The following is a 23,677-nucleotide window of genomic DNA, read 5'->3' as shown; positions in this document are numbered from 1 at the left end:
AAAGTGACAGTTTGATTAAATTACATTCTTGTTTACTTATGTGATTATAAGCTGTTTTGATGTCCAATGTGAAATTTGAGTCAAGAAACACTGCTCCACATTATTTCATCCTCTCACGTTGCCCTCACTCACATTAAGCCTACTTTCTTAAATTGTGGATGAGAGTTTGTTTTTTATAGACATAATCAAATTTTCACTATATGATACTTTCCTGATGATTATTCTCTGTTGAAAACCACGAAAGAGAAGACTGGATGTGACTGTCAGCGAATCTCCATCTGGCAATATACTTTTCTTCAAATAACCAGAGATGTGATTTTCATTAAGACTGGAATTCTACTGACAAATCCTCTGCATTAGGAGGCATGTGGAATGAGGAAGAGTCTGCTCCTTAAATGATAGTCTCTTTCTGACTCTGATTTCTGATGAAATATGTGTTCGCCTGTAGAATGCCAACTGTACTCTCTCTTGGATGCAAATGAGATCAAGAGATTCTACAAAAAGAAAAAAGTTAAAGTTAATTTTGAACAAATTAAAGGTGTGAATTGTAGATATATTGGTAGAATTCAAAATGATTTCACCCAAAAATTGAAATTGTCATCATTTACTCACTCTCGTGACATTGCAAACCTGTATAACAGGTTTATATATAATATCTTTCTTCTGTGGAACACAAAAGGTACTTTTAATACAATAAATTATATACAATAAACTATTTAATACAATAAAAGTCAACAAGCTTCAGTGTTGTTTGGACCTCAACGATCTTCAAAATATCTAATTTTGTGTTCTGCAGAAGAACAAACATCATATAGGTTTAGATTGACATGAGGGTGAGTAAATGATGATGTAAAAATTGACCATTGCAGGATTCTGCAGGATTCTAAAAATGCGTGGTTCAAGTTTTAAAAATTTCAACTTTTAAATAATTTTAAAACCCATAAATTTTTTCCATCCTGCTGCCTTCCGTTTCACGTTTTTAAATGCAAAAACACATTCTGTGTGAAAGACTTTTTGCATTGAAATACTGCACACATTGTACCCCAACTGTTTAGTGAATTTCTATATTTTTTCCTTATTGAAAGTATAAACTTTCCTCTAGAGATTCATCCACCAGTTTTACAATTGTACAGCTTATTTCATCAACTTCTCTTCAATTCCTTTACTTGACAGTTTATGCATGCTTCTCCCCGTGTTGTCCTCTTATGAAAGTCTTTGTGGTTTTCCAAAGGAATAATACTCAGCTGGACGTCGCATATAACAGCAGAAATAATGTTATTCTTTAATATAGTGAATCAATCAAAGTCTTTTTAAAACTTCCCCGGAAGACTCCCTTGTTTTTGTTTTTTTTTTTTGTTTTTTATTTTGCTTGCACCAGATGGAATATCCTTAGGTTTTTGGCAAATGTTTGTCCAATTGACCTCAATTCTCTCTATCTGTCTTTGTCACCATCCCTTCTTCCCTTTCACTTGCTTTTCCTCACTCATTCCGTCTCTTTCGCGTATACTGTCTTCCTCATTATGTCAGCTGAAGGTTCTTAGGAATTCTGCAGCTTATTTCTCTAACCTTTGAGGGAAGCGGTATCAAGAGACCATCTGTATGATTGACAGAAGAGAAAGCTGGAGGCAGCCAAAGCTGTAGACATCCCTCTGGCACTTTCTCCAGAGCTGGCAAAGCAACAAGTGGAAGACTGGGCTGGAAGAAAAGAGAAATAATAAATGGTTGTAAGTTTTACTGGAAACATAGATGGTTCTGGCTCGTAATCTGGTTCATCTTGCCGTGACTGTCACACCATTGGGTCAGGTGACAAAGACATAGTATGTGAGTGAGGCTCTTAAGCCCACAGATGTTTTCCATTCCATCTGGGTAGACTTGTGAATAGTGCCGTGCGTCCATGAATGGATCACGTTTAAAGACAAACGGCTTGTATTGATCAATGTCAGAGTGTTTTATGTGATTAGTTTCCCAGTAGTGTTTTTATGGATAAGTATCAATGCAGCGGTTCTGGGAACTAACAGCTTCTGCATACACAGTCATCCGTTTCCACACGAATAGTGTCTGGTGCTGATAGCGTAACACATCGTCCATGACTTATCTGTCCTACTTGTCTCCTATTTCCCAGCTGCAAGATTTACCATAAATCAGGGAGATTAACTTTTGCATAAAGGCAAGGAAGTAACCCTTTGGAAAAGTTACAAGAACACGGAAACACCTGTGTGCTGAAGAAATGGTCCAAATGATTGATTTTTATTCGATTATGGTTTTGTTTGGCCAAGTAAATGGATTATCTCATCTATAATTCTCATATCAGAGGTTTTACACCTCTTTTGAGGTCAGCTTTGTGGTCTTGATTGCAGTTTTGTGGCTTTTAACCCATATCGATTAGCTTTGAAGCCATCTATGTGCTATTTTACTTTCAAGTTTGTTTTTTAAAGCAGACACACACATTTAAAATGTATGGTCTTTCTCTTTTAGCTGAGACAGCGTGCCTAATTAGAGATGTTAGAAAATCGTTTTGTATTTATTATTAATCATGAAAATATTAATTTGTGTGTTTTTTTTTATTTTTATTATTATTCATATACATTTTCCCTGTGTTTATTTCATTTATCAAACGAACATCTTAAGCGTACTACTTTAGCATAGCACTAACTGGTTAAGAAAAACAAAAAAGAATGATTTGTGTGGCAAAATCCTGATGGCTAAAATTTTGCCTATTGATGTCCATTCAAAAACAGATGTTTATTTTGACTAAATTAATTGTTTTTGGAAGCTATATATAAATTGCAAATATCCCACCATATGAAAGAAGATATTTTGAATATGAATGCTAACAGAGAGTGCTGTATGGATATTGTAAACCTTTTTGATATAACAGCAAGTAGTCAATCATAGTTAATATATATTAACATATTTTGTTGATCCTGGAACAACATTCTGGTCCGAAAATTTAGTCCTAACCATATCCCTACCCTACCCCTAAACCCAACCCTACCCATAAGTTATACCTAAAATCAGAGGGAAATGATAGGTGAAGAACGCTGATGTAGAAGCACCTAACCCTGGTTGTAAGTCTACACTTGACAAAAACTATAAACTTGTCCCTCAGATCTGATTGGAATGTTGTTTCAGGATCAACAAAGATCCAAGAACATGTTGCACTTGGACACAGGTTCTGCTTCATGGCTATGATATAAACTAGAGCCTGTTGGCTTAGAAAATGCCACCTTTATGAATTTATAGGCAATATGCTTGAGGGAAAACAACATGCTTGTCAAGTCTTTGATAGAAATTCTCATCAGTAAGCAGTTCAAGGGTCTAGAGTTTAGTATAGAGTAGCACCAAGTGCAGCTTGGATGTTGGGTCCTGGATGTGAAGATCTTGGATGATGAAAAGCTCTAAAGCATCAATGGTAGTCCTCAAACACTTGTCAGTGTCATTTTCAGCAATCATCCCTTAGGCAGGAGACAATCACTGCTTTTTAAACGGTTTAAGATGCTCCACGACTCTCGTCCAACTTGGCATCCTTTATTCATTACACGTCTCCCTATTATTTCTATCAAGCTTAGGGAAATACTGAGGAAAGCGTTTGGAAATTCTGATCATGAGGATTTGGATCAAACCCTGGGCCTTCTGTGATGTTTAACTGCTATGACATTTTAATTTGTCTCACAATAACCAGGGCATCTCCAGTTCTTATCCGTCTCAAATGCTCCCTGTACCGAGGTTGCCTTGTTGTGAGTTGCTTTAGTGAGTTTGTGTGAGTTGCATATGGGATCTTTTGTAATGCTGACATTCTCTCGCAGTGCTGTTACCGATCACATGGTGCATGCCTTTCTCCCTTCACCTGAGACCTGTCCAGATTCTCATCATGCGAGAGGAGCCTGTTCCACCCCAGTGGAGGATTTCAACATGTTGTCAATCTGGCATCAGGAGATCGGTTTCTCCTGCCTGTCAGCAGAAAACAAATGACTTCTACAGTAGGTGGTAACCAGCAGAGCACATTCCGAAATGCTCCTGCGAGATCTCAGGGTGACCCGATATGCCCAGAGATTGCGTTGTGTGAGTACACGGGTCATTAAATGGTAAAGCAATATCATGTTTGTGACGTGTTGCACATCTGACCAAATATCACTCCGGGCCCCTGAAATTAGACCGTATGTAAACAATGCACCGGCTTTGAAGTAGTTTGGGTACTTTCAGGAATATGCTAATCTCCCCCTTGATCTTGATTGCATGGGATGTCCCGATATACTACCCATCAGCCCGTGTGCTGCACTGCTGTTTCAGCAACACATTAGTCTGCGCTGAGGAAACTGCTTTGAAATTGTAGCTTGCCAGGCTATAAGCTAATCATAATTTAAAGTAGTTCAGTTACAGCCAAGGTACTCTCTGAAAAAGTACTTGGCTACACTACATGCTACTAATAAAAATATATATATTTTTTTTAATTAATAAATGCTGTCCTTTTGAACTTTGTTCATCAAAGAATTTTGATTTTTTTAATATATATATATATATATATATATATATATATATATATATATATATTGATGTGTATATATATGTATATATATGTGTATGTATATAATATACTTTATAATTTAATAGCCATATTTTATGATCAGTTTTTGTTTTACTCTAAATACTAAAAAAACAACAACTTTAATACAGCTTAATATATGTAACTTAGTTAAAAACTTTTATTACAATTAAATATTCCACTTAAAAAAGATTATGAAAAATGTTGCCTAGGGACTCAGATTGGTTTGATTTTATTTTTGTTTTGTTTCGTTTTCTATATTTTTCAGGCTGGATCAAGCTAATGCGCGTGCGCAGACCTAAATGCGTGTCTCTTCGGAGGCGCGCGTCTGACTGTTTCTATAGAAACCGGTGATTCTAACGGCCGCTGAAGTGACGCGATGACTTTACCAGTGTTTATCTTTTTACTAACTTTGCCAGAAATCTCTTATAAGTGATTTTTCACAAAAATGCTGCTTAAAGCAGTTTAGGGCTGATGTCCATTATTTATCGCTAAGTACTTTCACTCTGGGGCTAATGCTAGTACATTCCCTTAGCTCCCAGAAGGGGTGTCCAGCGGTGTGCCTGACTGTTGTCTTGCTAAGGAGGGCTAACTGGAGGAGAGGACTACCCTTCAGCTGCATCAGAGGCTTTGTTCTGCTCTGGTGTTTGTTGTGCTAATGGGATAGGTCCTTGTATTACAGCGTCCATGGCCAGCGCTCACCCTGGTTCATTGCCCAGTCTCCAGCCTGTCTACGCCTAGTCTATACAAGGCCATCTGGGTCCCTGGAGCCTGAACAGGGTTATCACATTACAGCTCGGTTTCCTGAGACAGGACGGTAGGGTAGGTGGTGGAGGATTTGGGGGTGGCTTGGTTCCTGTTCCCTGTAGTGCATTCAGATGGAGTCTTGCTGATCCTTTTATATGGATCAGGTGACACCTGAGAAGGTGAAACGACCATGTTCCTCTACCATGGATCTTCTCCATCTCACTCTCTCTCACTCAGATTAATTCTCCTGTCTGTTTGCTCTAGGGTTGTGAAAATAGAGGAAACATCTAGCCAAGTCAAACTTCAGCATTTGGGCTGGGCTCAGTGCCCACCTCCAAACACAAGAGTTTATGGAGGGAATCATCAGCCTGGGCTTTTCCCTCACATTCTCCCTATCATTAAAAAGCTTTATTGTCTCTGACCCAGCTAGCTTCACATTTTCCCTTCACATCCAAGTACGTAATTATACCAATAATTCATTAAGGTCGACAGGCAGTGTTCGAACCCAGGAAGATCAGTTATATAGTTATATAGTGACAAAGTAATTATGACTTCATTATGTATTAGAGTTGAAGACTTTGTTCTTTTTTTTTTACTTTCTGACATCAATAGTGCCTTTGTGTCACTTTAGTTAGAAAATATCTGCAAAGAACATCTATCTATCTATCTATCTATCTATCTATCTATCTATCTATCTATCTATCTATCTATCTATCTATCTATCTATCTATCTATCTATCTATCTATCTATCTATCTATCTGTCTGTCTGTCTGTCTGTCTGTCTGTCTGTCTGTCTGTCTGTCTGTCTGTCTGTCTGTCTGTCTGTCTGTCTGTCTGTCTGTCTGTCTGTCTAACATGGCTTCAAATACAGGAACCACATAAAAAGCCATAATTTCAGGTTTGGGACACAAATCATACAATCATATTTGATTGCATGGTTGTATACTTCAGTTTGCATAAATTCGATTGTAGTCATCTTTCCCATATGCACAAAACCAGATCATTGGCACCTGTCCGAGGTCAGGTCTCCCCTTGAATAAGGAGAAATTTTAGTTTTCTCTCTGTACTTGCTGAGTGATCTTGTATTCATATTTTTGCCTTTTATTTAATATCTATTATTTAATATATTTTCCATATTGTCTTATCTATTCTATGTAAAATAGGGAAGAATTTTGAGACTCAGCATCTGTATTTATCTTCGAAATCGTATGCAATAATTGGAGAGAAAGAATATAAGCCAGAAACTGGACTGAAACCTGCAAACATAATGTGCTTTCATATACATACACTTATTGTATAATGTACCAGAGGCTTTCCTGTTCCTCCTTGCTTGATTTTTCAGGTGTACTGCTTTCCTTGAAGGTCATAATTAACAAATGTTCCCAATTAAAGTTGCCTTTGATGTTTGGCAACATTAGAAAGGTAATCTCCAAATTACACTGCAATTTGCCTAATATTTCAGGGTTAGCTAATGATGGGTAGCTTGCAGATGTGGACTGCAGTAAAACTGCATTTCATCCATTTTGTTATATTCTGCTGACCAGTGTCGCACCAGATGAAATGTATTATAAATGGGGCTGTCATTTGAAAAAAAGATTCAAATTAATTGTATGGACATACTGATTAGACCCCAGATTTAAAAAATTGCAATACGTTATTGTGGCAGATGAGTAATTAGTTGAACAGACATTACAAGTGGTTTTAGGAGTGTGTTTGTGTGTGTGTTTGGTGAAATAGTGTTTGTCATGTTAAAAATTATAATTATACCACTGAAATATGACACTTGTAAAATATATTTAGATGATCCTAATTTGAGGCTGCACTTGGATCACTCATAGATGAAAGTGACAAGTCATGCCATAATGAGTAATGGTCAGAATGTAATGAGCAGATGAAGTGACCTGTCATAGATACATCACTAATGAGTGTAATTTGCAGTTGTAGTCAGTGTCATCATGGAGGGGCATTAAACCACCTGCCTCTGCAGCTGCTGGTTTCTACTCAAGCAACGTTAGCATGTGGTGGTTTGTGTGTGTGTGTGTGTGTGCGTACCGTGTCACACAGGACAGTTCATTGGCACTGACAGGTGTGTGTGTATATCAGCAGCTCATTAAAATGGCATGCTTTCTAACACCAGGCATATTTAACATTAAATTAACACCCAGTTAATGTAATAACACCTCTGTGTTCACACTTTGACACTTGTCTTTCTCTTTCTCCACCCTTTCACTCTCTAGCTTTGAGATTTGTGTATTTATTTCACACCACCACTAGAGCTCTGTTACAAAAAAGAAAAAGAAAAACCTAGGGAACTTCCCCTCTGCCTACAAGTGTGGCTGCCTTCTAAGACGGCATCCTATCCATCATGGAACCTCATAAGTGACTGATTTGGAACACTCTACATAGGCAGCAAGTTTAGCAGACAGAGACTGATGATACCATGTTGTTAAGATTCAGATTCGAGTGGATTGTTTGGCATGGTAAAAAGTCTTTACATTGCCAAAGCATTTGGTATATTAAATAACTAATTAAATTTGTAAAATTAACTAGCTATTAAATAATCATGTGTTTAATTATGCTGAAAATATTTTTTAATTATGCTTTTTATCAATGTGATTTGGTATTAAAATAAGTATATGTTTATTTATAGTTTGTTAGTTAATGTAATTGAATTCAGTTTAATTTAAATTCATTTAAAATTTCATTTATTTATTTTTTTCACTGAGCTTGTCACTGTGCATTCTGGGATTGCCTTCTCTGAGACATGTCTGCATTTTGGAACAGGCATCGTCAATAGACCCATGGTGCCATAAAATGCTGCTTACATAGGTAGTTCACTCAAAACAGAGTAGTATAGTATATATTTTTAATTGTGTAATGTTTTTGAACGATCATTCCTGAATGGAAGCACACCTTTCCGTTTCTGCCGTTAAAGGTAGGATAGGCAATTTTGGAGCGACTAACAATAGCAAGATAGGTTTAAAAGCATGAGATCCCACCCTCCCTTCAGAGTGCTCTCCAAAGCCACACCTCTTTCAAAACACATGAACGCGCACAGCAGAATTTGCAAAGCCTCACGAGGTGAGAGACGGCGGTTAAATTACCTAATGTCTCAAAGCACGTAACATTACTATGAAAGTAAACAACTTACAAAGCCCTTGCTTGTAACATCTGACTGCTGCAGATTAATTTCGGTGTTGACAGTGTTGACACAAAAACACATAAATCCGAGTCTTAGGAGAGGAACAGCTCCTGATAGAATGTCACAGGTTGCTATCTCGTAATTACGGTTACGTCATGGCTTGAACACAGCATAATCTTGTTGTTTTGGTTCAGGAGGAACTGTAAAAGATGATTGCTGTTTGTTTGTGGTGCCCAGTGACTGTGTCTACAACTTGCTGATGACGTGTGGTGTCTGCACGAGCAGGGTGCGCGGAGGTATGGAAATATATATATTGAAGGACCGAATGCAAGATTGGATGAACATTTTTTAGTCCTGAGACTTCCACAGAAGATTTATGAATGTTTTAATATTTAGACCACTTCTATGATTGATTGCTATCAGGATGTGAATAGTGTTTCAACCAGTATAACAAAAAGTGTTTATAAAACAAATTGCCTACCCTACCTTTAATAGAACTAGTTGGAATGTGATGTCCACAAAAAGTGGCCCCCCTCCCTCACTGTAGTTCCAGCAGAGCTCCGAGCCTGTCAGCACACTGGAGATTTATCCTCCAATGTGAGCCCAGTCAGTAGTGAGTCTGTGTGATCCATTACCACAGCTCTACTTTACATAGGGATGCACTCATGTGCAGTCACAAATGCACACAGTGTGAGCATGTGTTTGCTTTGGTAGTCATTGTTGACCGAAGTCTTTGTCTTCAAGGTTGTATGCACTGTTCATGTGCACTGTTTTAGAGTTTTCTTAAGCTTATGCTGTCAGTCATTCCAAACTGCTTTTTAAAGCAAGCAAGTCAGTCAGTTTACTCAGCAGCCATCTTGGAAAATGATTTTCTGGTCAAGTACAGCTTTTATCTACATGAATAGATAGTAATTTCCTCTCACAATTGTCTCCATGGTTGCAAGGCACGCTCCCTGTGCAAACGGGGTCACAGTCGCTGCGTAATATCATTGCACCTGCTGCACCTATGGTACGGCAGCAAAGTTCCTTGATTATTACACCAGAATGAGAGTATAGTTCCTTGCCATATCGGCCTAGAAAATCGCAACTTTTCATTTTCCGTCGGTCTTTGTACATGATGTAACTACAGAAGAGTCAAGCTTTAACACTCTCGGGTCGGCGGTCACGCCGGCGTGACCACCGCATTTTTTTTCTAACCAGTGTGAAAGAGACTCAAAATACTCTGTCAATGTTGCACATACAATTAAGAGCTATACAACATTTTAATCTGTGTAATGTCTTCTTTTATTTGTGTACACTCAGAGTAAAAACTAAATGTTGTGCTTTTCGCAAAATTAAAAAAACTAACTTGATGCGTGATCTCTCGTCTCCCTCTGAACGAAGTCCAATCTGATAGTTCTCAGAAAATGAACTGTAACTTGGTGAATACTAATCACAAAAAATGAGACTTCTGTCTAAAAAAATGTTGAAATGTCAGGTTTTAAATCGTGTAAGTCAAATCGAAAACAAAAATTCTGTGTTTATGTAATCTGTATGAAAAGAGAGCCATGTCAGAAGTCAGTGATTCAGCTCATTATCCACTAATGCGGTCACGCCCACGGAGCCAGCGCTATTCAGACACAAATTCTGAGGCAATGCATGCATTCATCGTCTCAATCGTGTATTTATTGTCTTGAAAGTGTTTATCTGGATGTTAAAGCCATGGTTCGTGAGCTCTAGAAGACATTCAGTTAGTTCCTGGTTCTTTTTCTTCTTTATATGGATTTGTGGATTAATGGTGTACAGAGCGCCCTCCGGCTGCAAGTATGAATTGAAAACAGTATCCAGCATTCATAGTGAAGACAATAAATATTGAATAAATATTATTCCTCTGTATAGAAAATTGACAAACATATGAGAATCCATCAATATTTCTCCAAATATGCAATGCTTTTAAGCTAAAAGCCTATATGAAATGCCATAGATGTAACATAACTGTTCAGACACTTTGCATCACAGAAATGCATTACATTTTAAAGAATATAATAGAATACCATTATTTTAAATTGTAATAATATTTCACAGTATTGCAGTTTTTTCTGTATGTTTGATTTACACCATGATGAGCTGAGACATGATTTTTTTCACAGCCTACCTGTCTGAAAGAGCTCATTATTTATGCAGGTAATTAGAGCTCTTTATTCGATTCTTTTGTCTTCTCAGGTGAGAATCACCCATTATTCATGAGGATTCACGCCTCCACGCATACTGTGTTTCTTTACCCAAGATGTTTTAGAAAATTTAAATCTCTATTGTTTTATATGAATAAGCAGGCAGCATAATTTTTACCTCGTTTTGAAGCAAAAACTCTAGTTTACAACCTCCAATACCCAGAAGTATTGTGAACACAAATTTAATATATATTTTTTGGCTTTATTTCAGTGACTTTTTTTTTTCAATAACCACGCATAAACGTTATTCCTTCAAAAATACAAACATGTACAGACATGTTCCTCACATATTATTGTAGCCTAGTTTGTGCTGAATACAGTGTAATGACACTTTTTCCATTAATATGTTTATGAACAACTGAAAAAAGCACAAATGTCAGGGCATGTCAAACCTTCTCCAGGGCACCAAAAAACCTCAGACCCCTGAGGGTTAAATAGGAAAAATATAGAAACTCCTTGGTCATTTTTGAGCGAGATGCAATTGGTCTCATCAGATTCAATGAACTAGTTTTAACTCTAGGGGAGTTGGAAAATGAGCCTATTTTCAAAAAAAGTGGAGAGTTCCTTTAAGAAAATGTTTCAGTTTTGTTCATTAGCTTGAACTTTGCAAGCTTGACCATTGTCATGAAAGCCGAGTTCAGACTGCACTATTTTAGCCCCGATTTTGGCTCGCCGACAGGTTTTGAGAAATCGCCGACAAATGCCGATTGCTGGCCAAGATATTCTTGCAGTGTGAAAAGAACGGTGACCCGACTACTTTGAAAATCGTGCAGTCTGAACTCGGCTTTAGTTAGGATTATTGTGAAGACGTAGCGATGGCTTTACTGGGTAAGATTATTGGCGATTTTAACAAAAAAGTTGGATCACCTTGTTTATTAGTCATTTCATTTGGCAGCCATTTTAGTAATGCCCCAAGGCAGTTATTGTATACCCTTGTGAAAAAGAAGTGCACATAATGTGCACTTGTAGTGTATTGCAAACCTATCTATATCTATATCTATATATATATCTATATCTATCTATCAATATATATATATATATATACACACACACACACACACATATATATATATATATATATAATATATAAACTGAAATTGCAGATAATATAATATTAATGAAATAAAAGGCCACCTTAAGTGCACATAAAGAGAGTACACTTTGATGGCTGTTTTTTTACACACTTTGGTAACACTTTATTTCCATACTCCACTTTAGACTTTCTATTTACTATAAGTAAATTTGGAGCTACATGTCAACTACCAGTCATTGGAGTATTAGTAGACTTATTCTATTACTATATTAGTATTAACTTATTCTACTAACCCTAATAGTCTAATAATACTGTAATGAGAATAAGGATTAGATCAGCGATGCCTTCAACAATAAACTGATGCTTTTTTTAATAGAAAGGTATTTTCCTGCAGCGACCATGTTGAGTGATTTGATTTCTCCCATTCAGTTTTTTTAACCATTTATTTAGACTTTTTATACTGTCTCTGATCAAGCACACACACAGAAGGGAGAGAAATGAACTAATGCCATACATTCCTGGAGCACCTTGCACCTCTGTTCGGACTCATGTACTGCCCCAGTCCATTGTTTATTGTGTTCTGTAGTAAAATGATGAAAATATCCCTAGTCTGACTCAAAGGGGGCCATTGTAAGATGAGCATTACTAACTCTGAACCTGTCAACACTTGCCCATATTGTGCTTCTACACTATAATAAAATGTCCTTTGTACAGTAACAAGTCTGTAATCTTCATATATTAGAGGCAGGTTTACCTGCACGCTCCTGAACACACACAGAGAACTAATAGCAACATGACCGTCTCTTTAATTTCACATTCTTGTATGTTTTATCATTCGTCTCACAAAACTGAATACTGAACTGAAACTGGATTTATTTTAAAAAAAAAAAAATGGCTAGCGACATTTAGAATTGTTTAAAATGTTTTGTTAGTTAACCTAAAAACTGTGCTTTATGTCTTAAAATCTAAATTAAATAAGAGATAATGTACATTTGAACAAAATAAACCCACAGAGTGAACGCAAAGCAGAGGGGTCTTGACTTATAATATCCTGAAGAGGTTTATTTTGCAATAATGACTGGCTTAAAGTACATTATCCAGTTTATTACATAACTACTTGCTAAATAAATAAACACATGGACAAGAAATATTGATTTAAAATGGGAGAAGAAAAAACTTTCTATGTAGGAACATTTTGCTGATGGTGTCATTTACAGTTTAACAGCCATAAAATAAAAATATCAGTGCCACAATTGATCAATAACTGGTTGAACCATGAGCCATGCAACAACTAGTTATAATCCAATCAGTGTAATTTAATATGACTGAATAAACCTGACTGAGTTGTACAGATGGTTATGTATTTATTTAATCATATTAGTGTGTGTATATGTTTCCAGTTATTAGTTTTATCAGTATACTTACATATGTACTTTATAGTAGATGTATATTATATGAGCCAGACACTGGACCTATTCAACTGACCATGGTATTACAATATTATTTATTTTAAATATGCATCCATTTGAATACCATAGTACATGAATACAGTATCCAAGTAACTTTTATAAAGCCCCAAAGTACCTTTACTGTACCATGATACCACCACAATCTGAAATGTGCCTCTCCTTGACTTTCTCTCATGGCTTTGTATCTACAGGGGCAGAGATTCCTTCAGACCCAAACGTGGTGGCCGCCTCCAGTTGGAACATGTCCAGAGGAGCTGAAAGAGGTGAGTTTTAGCCCAGCTCTTCTAGGCCACTCAGGGACACCATTAGGTCTACAGTAATGTGACAGATCTGCAGAGATTTCTGGATGTTTTGTCTGGAGATGAATGTTAGTTTTGATTGCCAAAGCAGACAGCATTACTAGCAGGAACATGTGAGCTCTAGTATGGCAACATTTTGAAAGAAGCCTGTTATGTGTCTTAAGTCATCCTAATTCTTCAGTCTGGTACAGTGCACACTAATTTGGGGGATTCCGTGCTCATGGTAAACCTAGATCTGTTGTGTCTGTGCTATTGTTTTAGGTGCAAGTTGGAACAAAAGTCAGAAGAATTCAAGTGAGAACGTATTTTCTATAAGATCGCTAAATTTCAGTGCCATCATACAACTTCATTTAGCTTCTCTTTCTCTCCTTTTTTTTCTCTCTCTAGTAAATACAAATACTTACCGACACATAATTATAGCCCTCCGCCTCAATTCTTCCATTTCAAGACCCTTTTCTGTCGATCTTTTATTTGTCATATAGTTTAAGTGTTTTTCCTGTCTTGAACCAAACTCAGTAGTAATTAAACTAATAAGAGAATTGGAGTCATTATGTCCGCTATGTGATTTCTCCAAATGGTCCTAATTGCTTTGGGATTAATATTTTATTCTCAGTCGAATTTGTTGCCTGGCGTTTGAATACAGCTGTCAACACAAGAACTTTCTTTTGACCAGCAGCTGACTTATGCTTTAGGTCAGAAAACAGAAAGGTTTTAAAGAAACAAAAGATCTTATAGTAATTCCTGTCTGCAAGATATATGAGGTATCTTTTTTGCATATGGGTATTTGTTCAACTATGAAGTAAACACACTTTTCACATTCTTACTAGGATATTTAATTTGTCTACTAAAATGCACATATACAGTGGGTACGGAAAGTATTCAGACCCCCTTAAATTTTTCACTCTTTGTTATATTGCAGCCATTTGCTAAAATCATTTAAGTTCATTTTTTTTCCTCATTAATGTACTGTACACACAGCACCCCATATTGACAGAAAAACACAGAATTGTTGACATTTTTGCAGATTTATTAAAAAAGAAAAACTGAAATATCACATGGTCCTAAGTATTCAGACCCTTTGCTGTGACACTCATATATTTAACTCAGGTGCTGTCCATTTCTTCTGATCATCCTTGAGATGGTTCTACACCTTCATTTGAGTCTAGCTGTGTTTGATTATACTGATTGGACTTGATTAGGAAAGCCACACACCTGTCTATATAAGACCTTACAGCTCACAGTGCATGTCAGAGCAAATGAGAATCATGAGGTCAAAGGAACTGCCTGAAGAGCTCAGAGACAGAATTGTGGCAAGGCACAGATCTGGCGAAGGTTACAAAAAAATTTCTGCTGCACTTAAGGTTCCTAAGAGCACAGTGGCCTCCATAATCCTTTAATGGAAGACTTTTGGGACAACTAGAACCCTTCCTAGAGCTGGCCGTCCGGCCAAACTGAGCTATCGGGGGAGAAGAGCCTTGGTGAGAGAGGTAAAGAAGAACCCAAAGATCACTGTGGCTGAGCTCCAGAGATGCAGTCGGGAGATGGGAGAAAATTGTAGAAAGTCAACCATCACTGCAGCCCTCCACCAGTCGGGGCTTTATGGCAGAGTGGCCCAACGGAAGCCTCTCCTCAGTGCAAGACACATGAAAGCCCTCATGGAGTTTGTTAAAAAAACACCAAGATGGTGAGAAATAAGATTCTCTGGTCTGATGAGACCAAGATAGAACTTTTTGGCCTTAATTCTAAGCGGTATGTGTGGAGAAAACCAGGCACTGCTCATCACCTGTCCAATACAGTCCCAACAGTGAAGCATGGTGGTGGCAGCATCATGCTGTGGGGGTGTTTTTCAGCTGCAGGGACAGGACGACTTGTTGCAATCGAGGGAAAGATGAATGCGGCCAAGTACAGGGATATCCTGGACGAAAACCTTCTTCAGAGTGCTCAGGTTTACCTTCCAACAAGACAATGACCCTAAGCACACAGCTAAAATAACGAAGGAGTGGCTTCACAACAACTGTTCTTGAATGGCCCAGCCAGAGCCCTGACTTAAACCCAATTGAGCATCCCTGGAGAGACCTAAAAATGGCTGTCCACCAACGTTTACCATCCAACCTGACAGAACTGGAGAAGATCTGCAAGGAGGAATGGCAGAGGATCCCCAAATCCAGGTGTGAAAAACTTGTTGCATCTTTCCCTGTATTAGATCAAAAGGGTGCTTCTACTAAATACTGAGCAAAGGGTCTGAATACTTAGGACCATGTGATATTTCAGTTTTTCTTTTTTAATAAATCTGCAAAAATGTCAACAATTCTGTGTTTTTCTGTCAATATGGGGTGCTGTGTGTACATTAATGAGGAAAAAAAAAATTAACTTAAATGATTTTAGCAAATGGCTGCAATATAACAAAGAGTAAAAAATTTAAGGGGGTCTGAATACTTTCCATACCCACTGTATAGTCATAATTATTGCCACCCTTGGTAAATATGATCAAAGATGGCTGTACAAGTAAATCTGCATTGTTTATCCTTTTGATCTTTGATTCAAAAAATCACAAAAATCTAACCTTTCATTGATGTAAAACTTTTGAAAGTGGGGGAAAACTTTTTTATTGGTATAAATATTTCAAAGCGCATAACGCATAATTTTTATTTTTTTATTTTTTTTTTTTAATTCCTTTCAGATTTTATCTAAACGTTCAATACACTTCCATTTTCCATTTTTATTTTTTCTGACTATTTTATATGTAAGACATCCATTTCCCACACACTCCCCTCCAATAACTATCAGCACAGTAAAAAATAAAGCCTACTGTCCACACACACCCACGCTGCCAATAAAAGATGCCATTGTCTTGATTCTGCTTGATTACTCAAATCAGTTTTGATAAATAAACAACTGAATTATATGTGCATGTGGGTCTGTGTGCGGTTGGCTGAAATTCATAACCAGTCACCGCATGCTTACATCATTAGGAGGAAGTGGAAGTGTCCAAAAGATTAGGCTTGTCAGTCAGATGCATTATGGGTCAGAACTGATCCCCCTGTGGTTGTATTTTTCATTCGAATCCATTTTTGGAGAACCATATTTGTATATTGTTTTAAGAGAGCTGATATTTGGATGGAGGAAATTAAGATGAAGGGATAAAGAAGAGATCCTCCAGGGGAAGGAAGGTTACTTTCCCTCCAGCCAGCCTCAGACCAGACATGTCTGGAACGAGAGCAAGAGGGCGGTAAAAAGAGAGTAGGGAAAAGAGAAGTGAGGAGGTGTGAATGGACAAGAGGAAGGATAAAAAAGAAGAGAAAAGGTTGTGGGGTAATGTATATTAGTCACTTCACTTGTCCTCCAGACCTCAGGTATCTCACTGTGGTTTCATATAGAGAAATTGTGATCATGAGAAATGACTAAGGCCTCAAAAATCTGCATGATTAATATATTTTGTGGTGTGAATTTGCAGTGACTTGCCTTTCCAAAGCTCTCTAATGTCTTTTGAGCTTTTTGTTCCTAGAGACCCCCAAATGTGCTGAAGTTCTACTAAAAAGCAATGTATTTTCAGTCCCATTTATACAAAACATATACAAAAATAATAATAAGCGTAATATTCTAAAGGCAAAATGAACATAATTGGCTTTTATATTAATAATGTTGTAAACATTATTGCAAAATTGATTATGAAATTAAAATATGAATTATTATTGTAAATGATTGCAAAATGGGCATAAAACTTATATTATTCTTGTTATAAAACCAAAAGATTTGTTGCTGTAAAAACTAGGGTTGTCAATGTCAATATAATAAAACGATAAGTTAATAAATAATAATATTCAGTAACATTTAATCTCATGATCATGACACTGTTTTTAGAAAGCAATATACCTGTTCACCTGAAATATATGTATTTAGATGTATTTTAAATGAGGTTGAGTATAGGGTCACTTTAATGTTTTCAAAAGAATTTCAAAAAACAATATTCACCTAACAATAATTCACCAGTTCCTGAAAAAGCCAGCTTCTCCCAGGTCCATTCCTCATATTCCTGTTAATGTTGTGGTCAACAAAGTCCTGCTCAAAAATTGCTGGTAACCCTAGATGCAGTTTTCTGCTGTCAGGTATAGTTCAGACAGTGCTGGGGTTTCTGAAAGGTGAATGGTAGTCAGTGGAATTCATCCCCCACCACAGCAGGACTAATATTGTGGATGTACCTGCACAGCTGTGGGCCCTGCGGCTGCTTACCCTGCCTGTAACCCTGGGGAGCCACACTCATGGCTCCTACTCAATATACTTTTATTAATTTTCTCGTCAAAGTCACATTCCTTGCATTGCACCATAGTCTGACCTCCTGTGAGAAGATGCTACTGAATTCGAAGAGAAAGAGAAGGGGTAATTGTTACTATTACAACCGCTATAAATTCAGACTTTAGTGAACTAATGTGGCATGACATCTCAACCAAAAGTTTTCTATTTTACAGTTTGACCATTAAGATTTGTCAGATCACACATCATAGATTCACAGACAATTTTCACTGCTTCACAGGTTTGTAGTGTATAACTGAATAACGTTTTAGGTGGTTTAGATGGTAGTAATGAGTTATATGCCTTGAACCGAAACTGCACTAATATTAATATCAACAATTTAGCATTACAACATTTGAATTTTAGCAAAATATGAAATATGAAAACTATTGACTATGGATATTCATTGACCAAAATTTAATATTATACCTTTCTTGAAATATTTATATATTATCACCTAAAATAGATTTCTCTATGGAAAAAGTAGTGGGATTTTTTTTCTTCTGGAACCCCACTGTAGTTAGTTAGCAGTAATTAATTTCACTCCACAATGCCCTAGTGTAGAAGTGACTCTCTTTAAGTATTGACAGATTGTTGGACTCTTTGTATGATATGCTCATAGTAAATCCGTGCTGAGTGAGAGGAAAAGTTTACTTTCACTCTTTGCTTCTTGGCTACACAAGTAGGGCTTGTCAGGATGCCATCAAGAGCCTGTCGGAGCTTGTCTGCCAAACTGATCATATGACTCCACAGGAAGTCCTAGGGAACAGAGGTTAAAATTATTTGTATGGAACAACTTTGACTGTGTGTTTTACGCCAAAATGATCTCATTAGTATTCATTGCCATATGTATGCCAAGTATATAATTTTTATTTTAACAATATCAATGTATTATCAGCATCTAAAACTTAAACCATTTTGTGGTTACTATTATAGACGGTACAGTACAACCTCAGCATGTATAAAATATAATTGTAATATTGTTGTTATATGATGTTCCTTTGGTGTTTTATTAATTTACTGGTTTGTGTATGTGAATGCTATCATAATTTTTCAGTCCAGTCTTTAGAATTCACACAACAAAATGAAACATTATAATGCTAAATTAGTATGTGACATGTTTATGGCGTTAAATGAATGTGATAACCAAATTAAAAATCTCAGATATTTTAAATACAATAAAAGAAAAGTTGTTCATGCATAAAAGCGTTTATACTGTACATTTCAACATCTATCGAAATGTACAAAAATGGATTTGTGCTTAAACCACACATTACTAATACTAATAAGATCACATTGTTTTCACAAGCATCTACATGTACCATTGCATATCCATTATAACCCCAATTCTGGTTTAGGTCCTTTACCACAAAGTGTTTCAACACTCCGTCTGTTAAATTTTCCCATAGATTTGAAGTGTTACTACATAAGTTCCCCTCTATGGCCTTACTGAGACCAGAATGGATCAGATCTGCTGAGCTCACTACAAGTGCTTTTATTTCCCTCCCAGCACCCATGAAATATTAGGGGTTGTCATGTTTTTGCTGGCCCCTTATCAAAGTTAGCTGTAGGCCTGGCAAGACAAATTTTCTGGAGACAGAAGTTTCCAGAAGCTTCAAGAGGTTCTTCTGTCCCCTCTGGCGCTATATCCACCCCAATGAGACAAACTAATGATTTACCACCTAGTGGCAACCGCTAAATATCATGTAAAGAATTCCTAATCGGCAGCTTAGAGGTTTGTTGAACATTGAATGTGCGTATATAGTTGCAAAATACCCACAAACACTAAGAAAAGCCTCTTGGAAAAACTTTTGATTTACTACACATCAAATAATGACCGTTTAAAGGATTATTTCTGTCGTTATCACTAACCATCATGTTGTACCAAACCCGTATAACTTTTTTCAACACTATTCCCTTTGGGTAATTTGAGTAAGTTAGCTACATTTTCAATAACTTTTCTGTCTTGTCCATTCAGATCACTTCCTAAGGCTGGATGCTCCGATGAATAATATCACTACCTCCCTCGGACAGACAGCTGAGTTAAATTGCCACGTTTCAGGGAATCCACCACCCACAATCCGCTGGTTTAAAAACGATGCCCCTGTGGTCCAGGAGCCGCGGCGTGTCTCTTACAGGCCCACTCAGTATGGCTCCCGCCTAAGAATCCGAAACCTGGACACCACAGACACCGGTTACTTTCAGTGTGTGGCTACCAGCACCTATGGCACAGTCTCTACCACAGGAATCCTGTTTGTCAAGTTTGGTGAGTGTTTTTGGAATTTAGCGATATTGCGATGATTTCATAATTGCGTGACTGATGACGCATTGCAGAAAAACTTCAGGTTTGCATATTTAAACACATCACATCTAAGCGGGACATCTATGATAGCAAATACGACATTAGAAGGTTCTCAGTTATGTTTTTTTTTAATTTAAATTTAAATTTAAACAAATGAAGCAAACACCAAATTTGTGTTAATCTTATTGGAAAATGAACTATTTTATGAGGTGGCAAATTCATACGAATACATGATTTTTTTTTTTTTTAAATAAAGCGAGAAGGTTAACCCCTTTTTTGTGTTAAAAGGAAAAAAAATTCAGTCCCTGTATCTGATTATGCCTATTTAGTAGGCAAAAAGTAGTAGTAAAAAGTAGGCAGTAGAAAAATGGTAGGTGAAAAGTACTCGGATGACCATTTAAACTATATAGAAAATATGTTTTTTAACAGTTGCAAAATTAATTCCTCATTAAATGTAGTACCTACTCACTATTTGATTTCGAACACACCTTGTGTTTTTGTTGTATATTGTACCCCATTAACTTTCATTGTATGAACAAAAACAGTTGATACAGTATTACAGTCTTTCTCAAGATAAAAATCTAATGAGCATTAGAATTCAGCAAAAGTGAAGTAATGCCACTGCTATCTAGGAGAAACAATTGAGATATTAAAGAGTTCTTCAAGTAGACCACTCATATAAATTTGGACCCGTTGCAAAGTAGTGGTCCCTCCATTTGGAATGAAGACCATTGTAAATGTCCTGAAGTCCTGTGCTGTAAATGTGTTTTTAATGCATCTTCTTAAGGGGATAGTTCACCCAAAAATGAAAATTTGATGTTTATCTGCTTACCCCCAACTGCGTTCAGCATTTGCTTATTGAGGTCTGATCGCGCTCTGACAACGGCATATACTTCAATGAGTACTAGACATTACTTCCGTTGTCAGAGTGCGATCATACCTCACTAAGCAAATGCTGAAAGCAGTTGGACATATTGGTTTATTAGAGGTAAAAAATTATATAAATACTGTCTGGTTTCTCGCACAAACAGATTGTTTCGTGCCTTAGGACATCAATGTGTCATCTCAAGCCACAGGGTTTAATTTGGATTTGTCTATGCATGTTTTTTCGACTCTTATTGATTGTATTCCCATTCACTCGCGTTATAAGACGGACAGACAAATCATAATTTGTGTTCTACTGAAGAAACAAAGTCACCTACATCTTGGATGCGCTGGGGGTAAGCAGATAAACATCAAATTTTCATTTTTGGGTGAACTATCCCTTTAAGTGTAGCACTTTACCGTCCTCAGACCTTTACAGTAAAAATCTTGAGAAACTATGTAGGTCTGATGAGATCACTGTAGTTATTCTCTACTCCATGATGCCAAGGAGCCATATTGGCCACATGTGTTATGCTTCTTTGTGGGCGATTTGTTCCTAGCATGTTGTTAAAAATCCCCACTCTTTCTTTCTTCCAGATCCTGCTCCCACCACTCTGCCTGGAAGGCCTTCACCGTAAGTCCATTTTGCTTTCCTCTGTGCTGTACCCCATCTAAAATTCTCCATTATCTTTCATTAAATATACAAGAGCAAAAGGGGGAAAAAGAAACATTTGATAGGCAAATTATTTAATTGCTCCTTCAAGAGTTGTCTGGGTAAAGCATTTCCATTTTATGTGTGAGCGAGTGGATGATATATACCTACACAGAAAGGAATGCATACTCTTGTCTGTAAAGTTTTATATGTTAGACTAAGCATAGCAATTCCAACCTATATTTGATATATATATCATGACAACTCTTCGAAGATTTTTAGCATAGTAATGGATATGACAGTGTTAATGTATTTGGTCTTGGCAGAATAGATCTGCTACGCTGCTAGATCTGATGTTGATCATTGCTGCTACTTCTGCAGAGCAAGTACAGGAACTTGCTACTGCCAATACACATGCCGATATGCTGCTGCGAGTAAGACATAGTGCTGCTGCACAAATAGCATTTATCAAAACCACATAGCAGATCTATACAAGTGGAGCTGGGGAAGGTGAAGGGTTTTAGAGGAACACTGAAGCACGCTACAAACTGCCATAGTGAATGTAACCAGCCATTTAAACATGTTGAGCAGCAAGCTCATTGGCTGCAGATGCAGCATGGACCAATCAGCTTGTGTCAAAGTTAAAGGGGTGATTCAATGTTTTTTTTCTAGGCTTGAATGTGTTTTGGGGACGCAGTTTAACATGTCTTAATACTTCATTTTTTTAAAAAGCCATATTTTTCATATATATTACCTTTATTCTACACCTCTGTATCTATTGTTATATGAATGGTTCGTTTGACTTCCTGCTTCTATAAAGCCACTACCTGCAAAATACGCAATGTGCTCAGATTGGTTAGCTGACCCAGTGTATACAGAGCAATCGAGATTCGCTGAAGCGTCCGGAAACGCCACGCCCCCTTACCATTTTAGTTGTTACCGGTTACGTGGGCTTCGGTGAAAATGTAAACAATGGCATCTATATTGCTGTATTAAATTGAGCCGAATCAGACCCAGATGAAGAGGGCAAAGCAGAACCTCTACAATTGCGTTTATGAATGGTATTTCATTTATTATTTGTGTCAGAGTGATTAGATATGCTGTCACTGCTGTTTGTTAGCTTTCAGTATACACTTTTATCCTGATTAAAGCTTTACTGTAGCCGAAAACATGACTGAGTAGTCACATTTTTGTAAAGGTATCATTTAATTTATAGCATCAACAACTGTTTGTCTATGAACATAGATGTTTGTTGGTGTTTGTAGAATTTAGCTAACTGAATAACAAAGCAAAAATGCGTTGGTCTTTGTTTAAATCCTTGTTGCAACCAAAAAATAGCAACAGAACTAACGTTAAATGTTTAAAGGACATGTACAAACAATAAAACGTACTTACAGTTTGAAGCCAATAAACAGCAGCTTCACTTTTAAAGTGGGAACTGCTTTCAGTAATAGCCTTTGTGCAAATTCAGTATTGAACTCGTGTAGATTCTGGAAGCTGTCTTCAGCGCCGCATCCAGTGTAGAAAATATCACAGATTATAATCTATTATCTTTTGTACACAACCGGTGTACACAACTCATCCGCTTTCATTATGCTGCGCCACATGGCCCACTTTGTTGCGTGTTCCCGGGGGCGTGTTTTGCAGGGTTTATGGTGTCACCAACCCAGGAAGAAGTTTGTTGTAGTCCAAACCGGTCATTTTTGTAGGCATTAAACTGCCATAACTTTAAAAGACAATCGCTGTGTCCGAAAACTGGAAAATGCTGCCTTCTGAGGACACATTTCAAGGTAGTAAGGCATCAAGGCACGTCCGAATCCAATATTAGCTTCACTTCCTCTCTCATGAGATACCTTCCTCAGATCGATTTTTGAAGGAAGCATAGATGTATCCTTAGCTGCCTTTGATATACCACAATCCTGTGCTTTCCATTCTGTGACAGTTGAGCTAGAAAATAAAAAATGGCGTCCGAAAGTTGCGTTTGCTGCTCAGTTTGTGTATAAATGTACGATTTTGATCAACATATTTCAATTTTGATATCATTTCTATCGAGAAATTACTACTGTAGTAATTAAATATTTGTTTAGTTCTCACCAAAGCTCGCGCTATATTGCTGTAGATCATT

General features: G+C 37.1%; 1 protein-coding gene across 1 annotated transcript in view; it reads left to right on the top strand.

Moving 5' to 3' along the window:
* Positions 1–23,677, top strand: part of ror1 (receptor tyrosine kinase-like orphan receptor 1) — a 134,569-nt gene that overhangs the window by 85,943 nt on the left and 24,949 nt on the right. The window contains exons 2-4 of the mRNA XM_067374106.1: positions 13,337–13,408; positions 19,713–20,000; positions 21,498–21,534. Coding sequence (XP_067230207.1) covers positions 13,337–13,408; positions 19,713–20,000; positions 21,498–21,534 — 397 coding nt within the window. The remainder of the gene's footprint in view (positions 1–13,336; positions 13,409–19,712; positions 20,001–21,497; positions 21,535–23,677) is intronic.

The sequence above is a fragment of the Chanodichthys erythropterus genome, chromosome 21, assembly GCF_024489055.1.
Source record: "Chanodichthys erythropterus isolate Z2021 chromosome 21, ASM2448905v1, whole genome shotgun sequence".
NCBI lineage: Eukaryota > Metazoa > Chordata > Actinopteri > Cypriniformes > Xenocyprididae > Chanodichthys > Chanodichthys erythropterus.
Note: the sequence above shows the minus strand (reverse complement) of the source record. Positions and strands in the feature narration are given on the sequence as shown.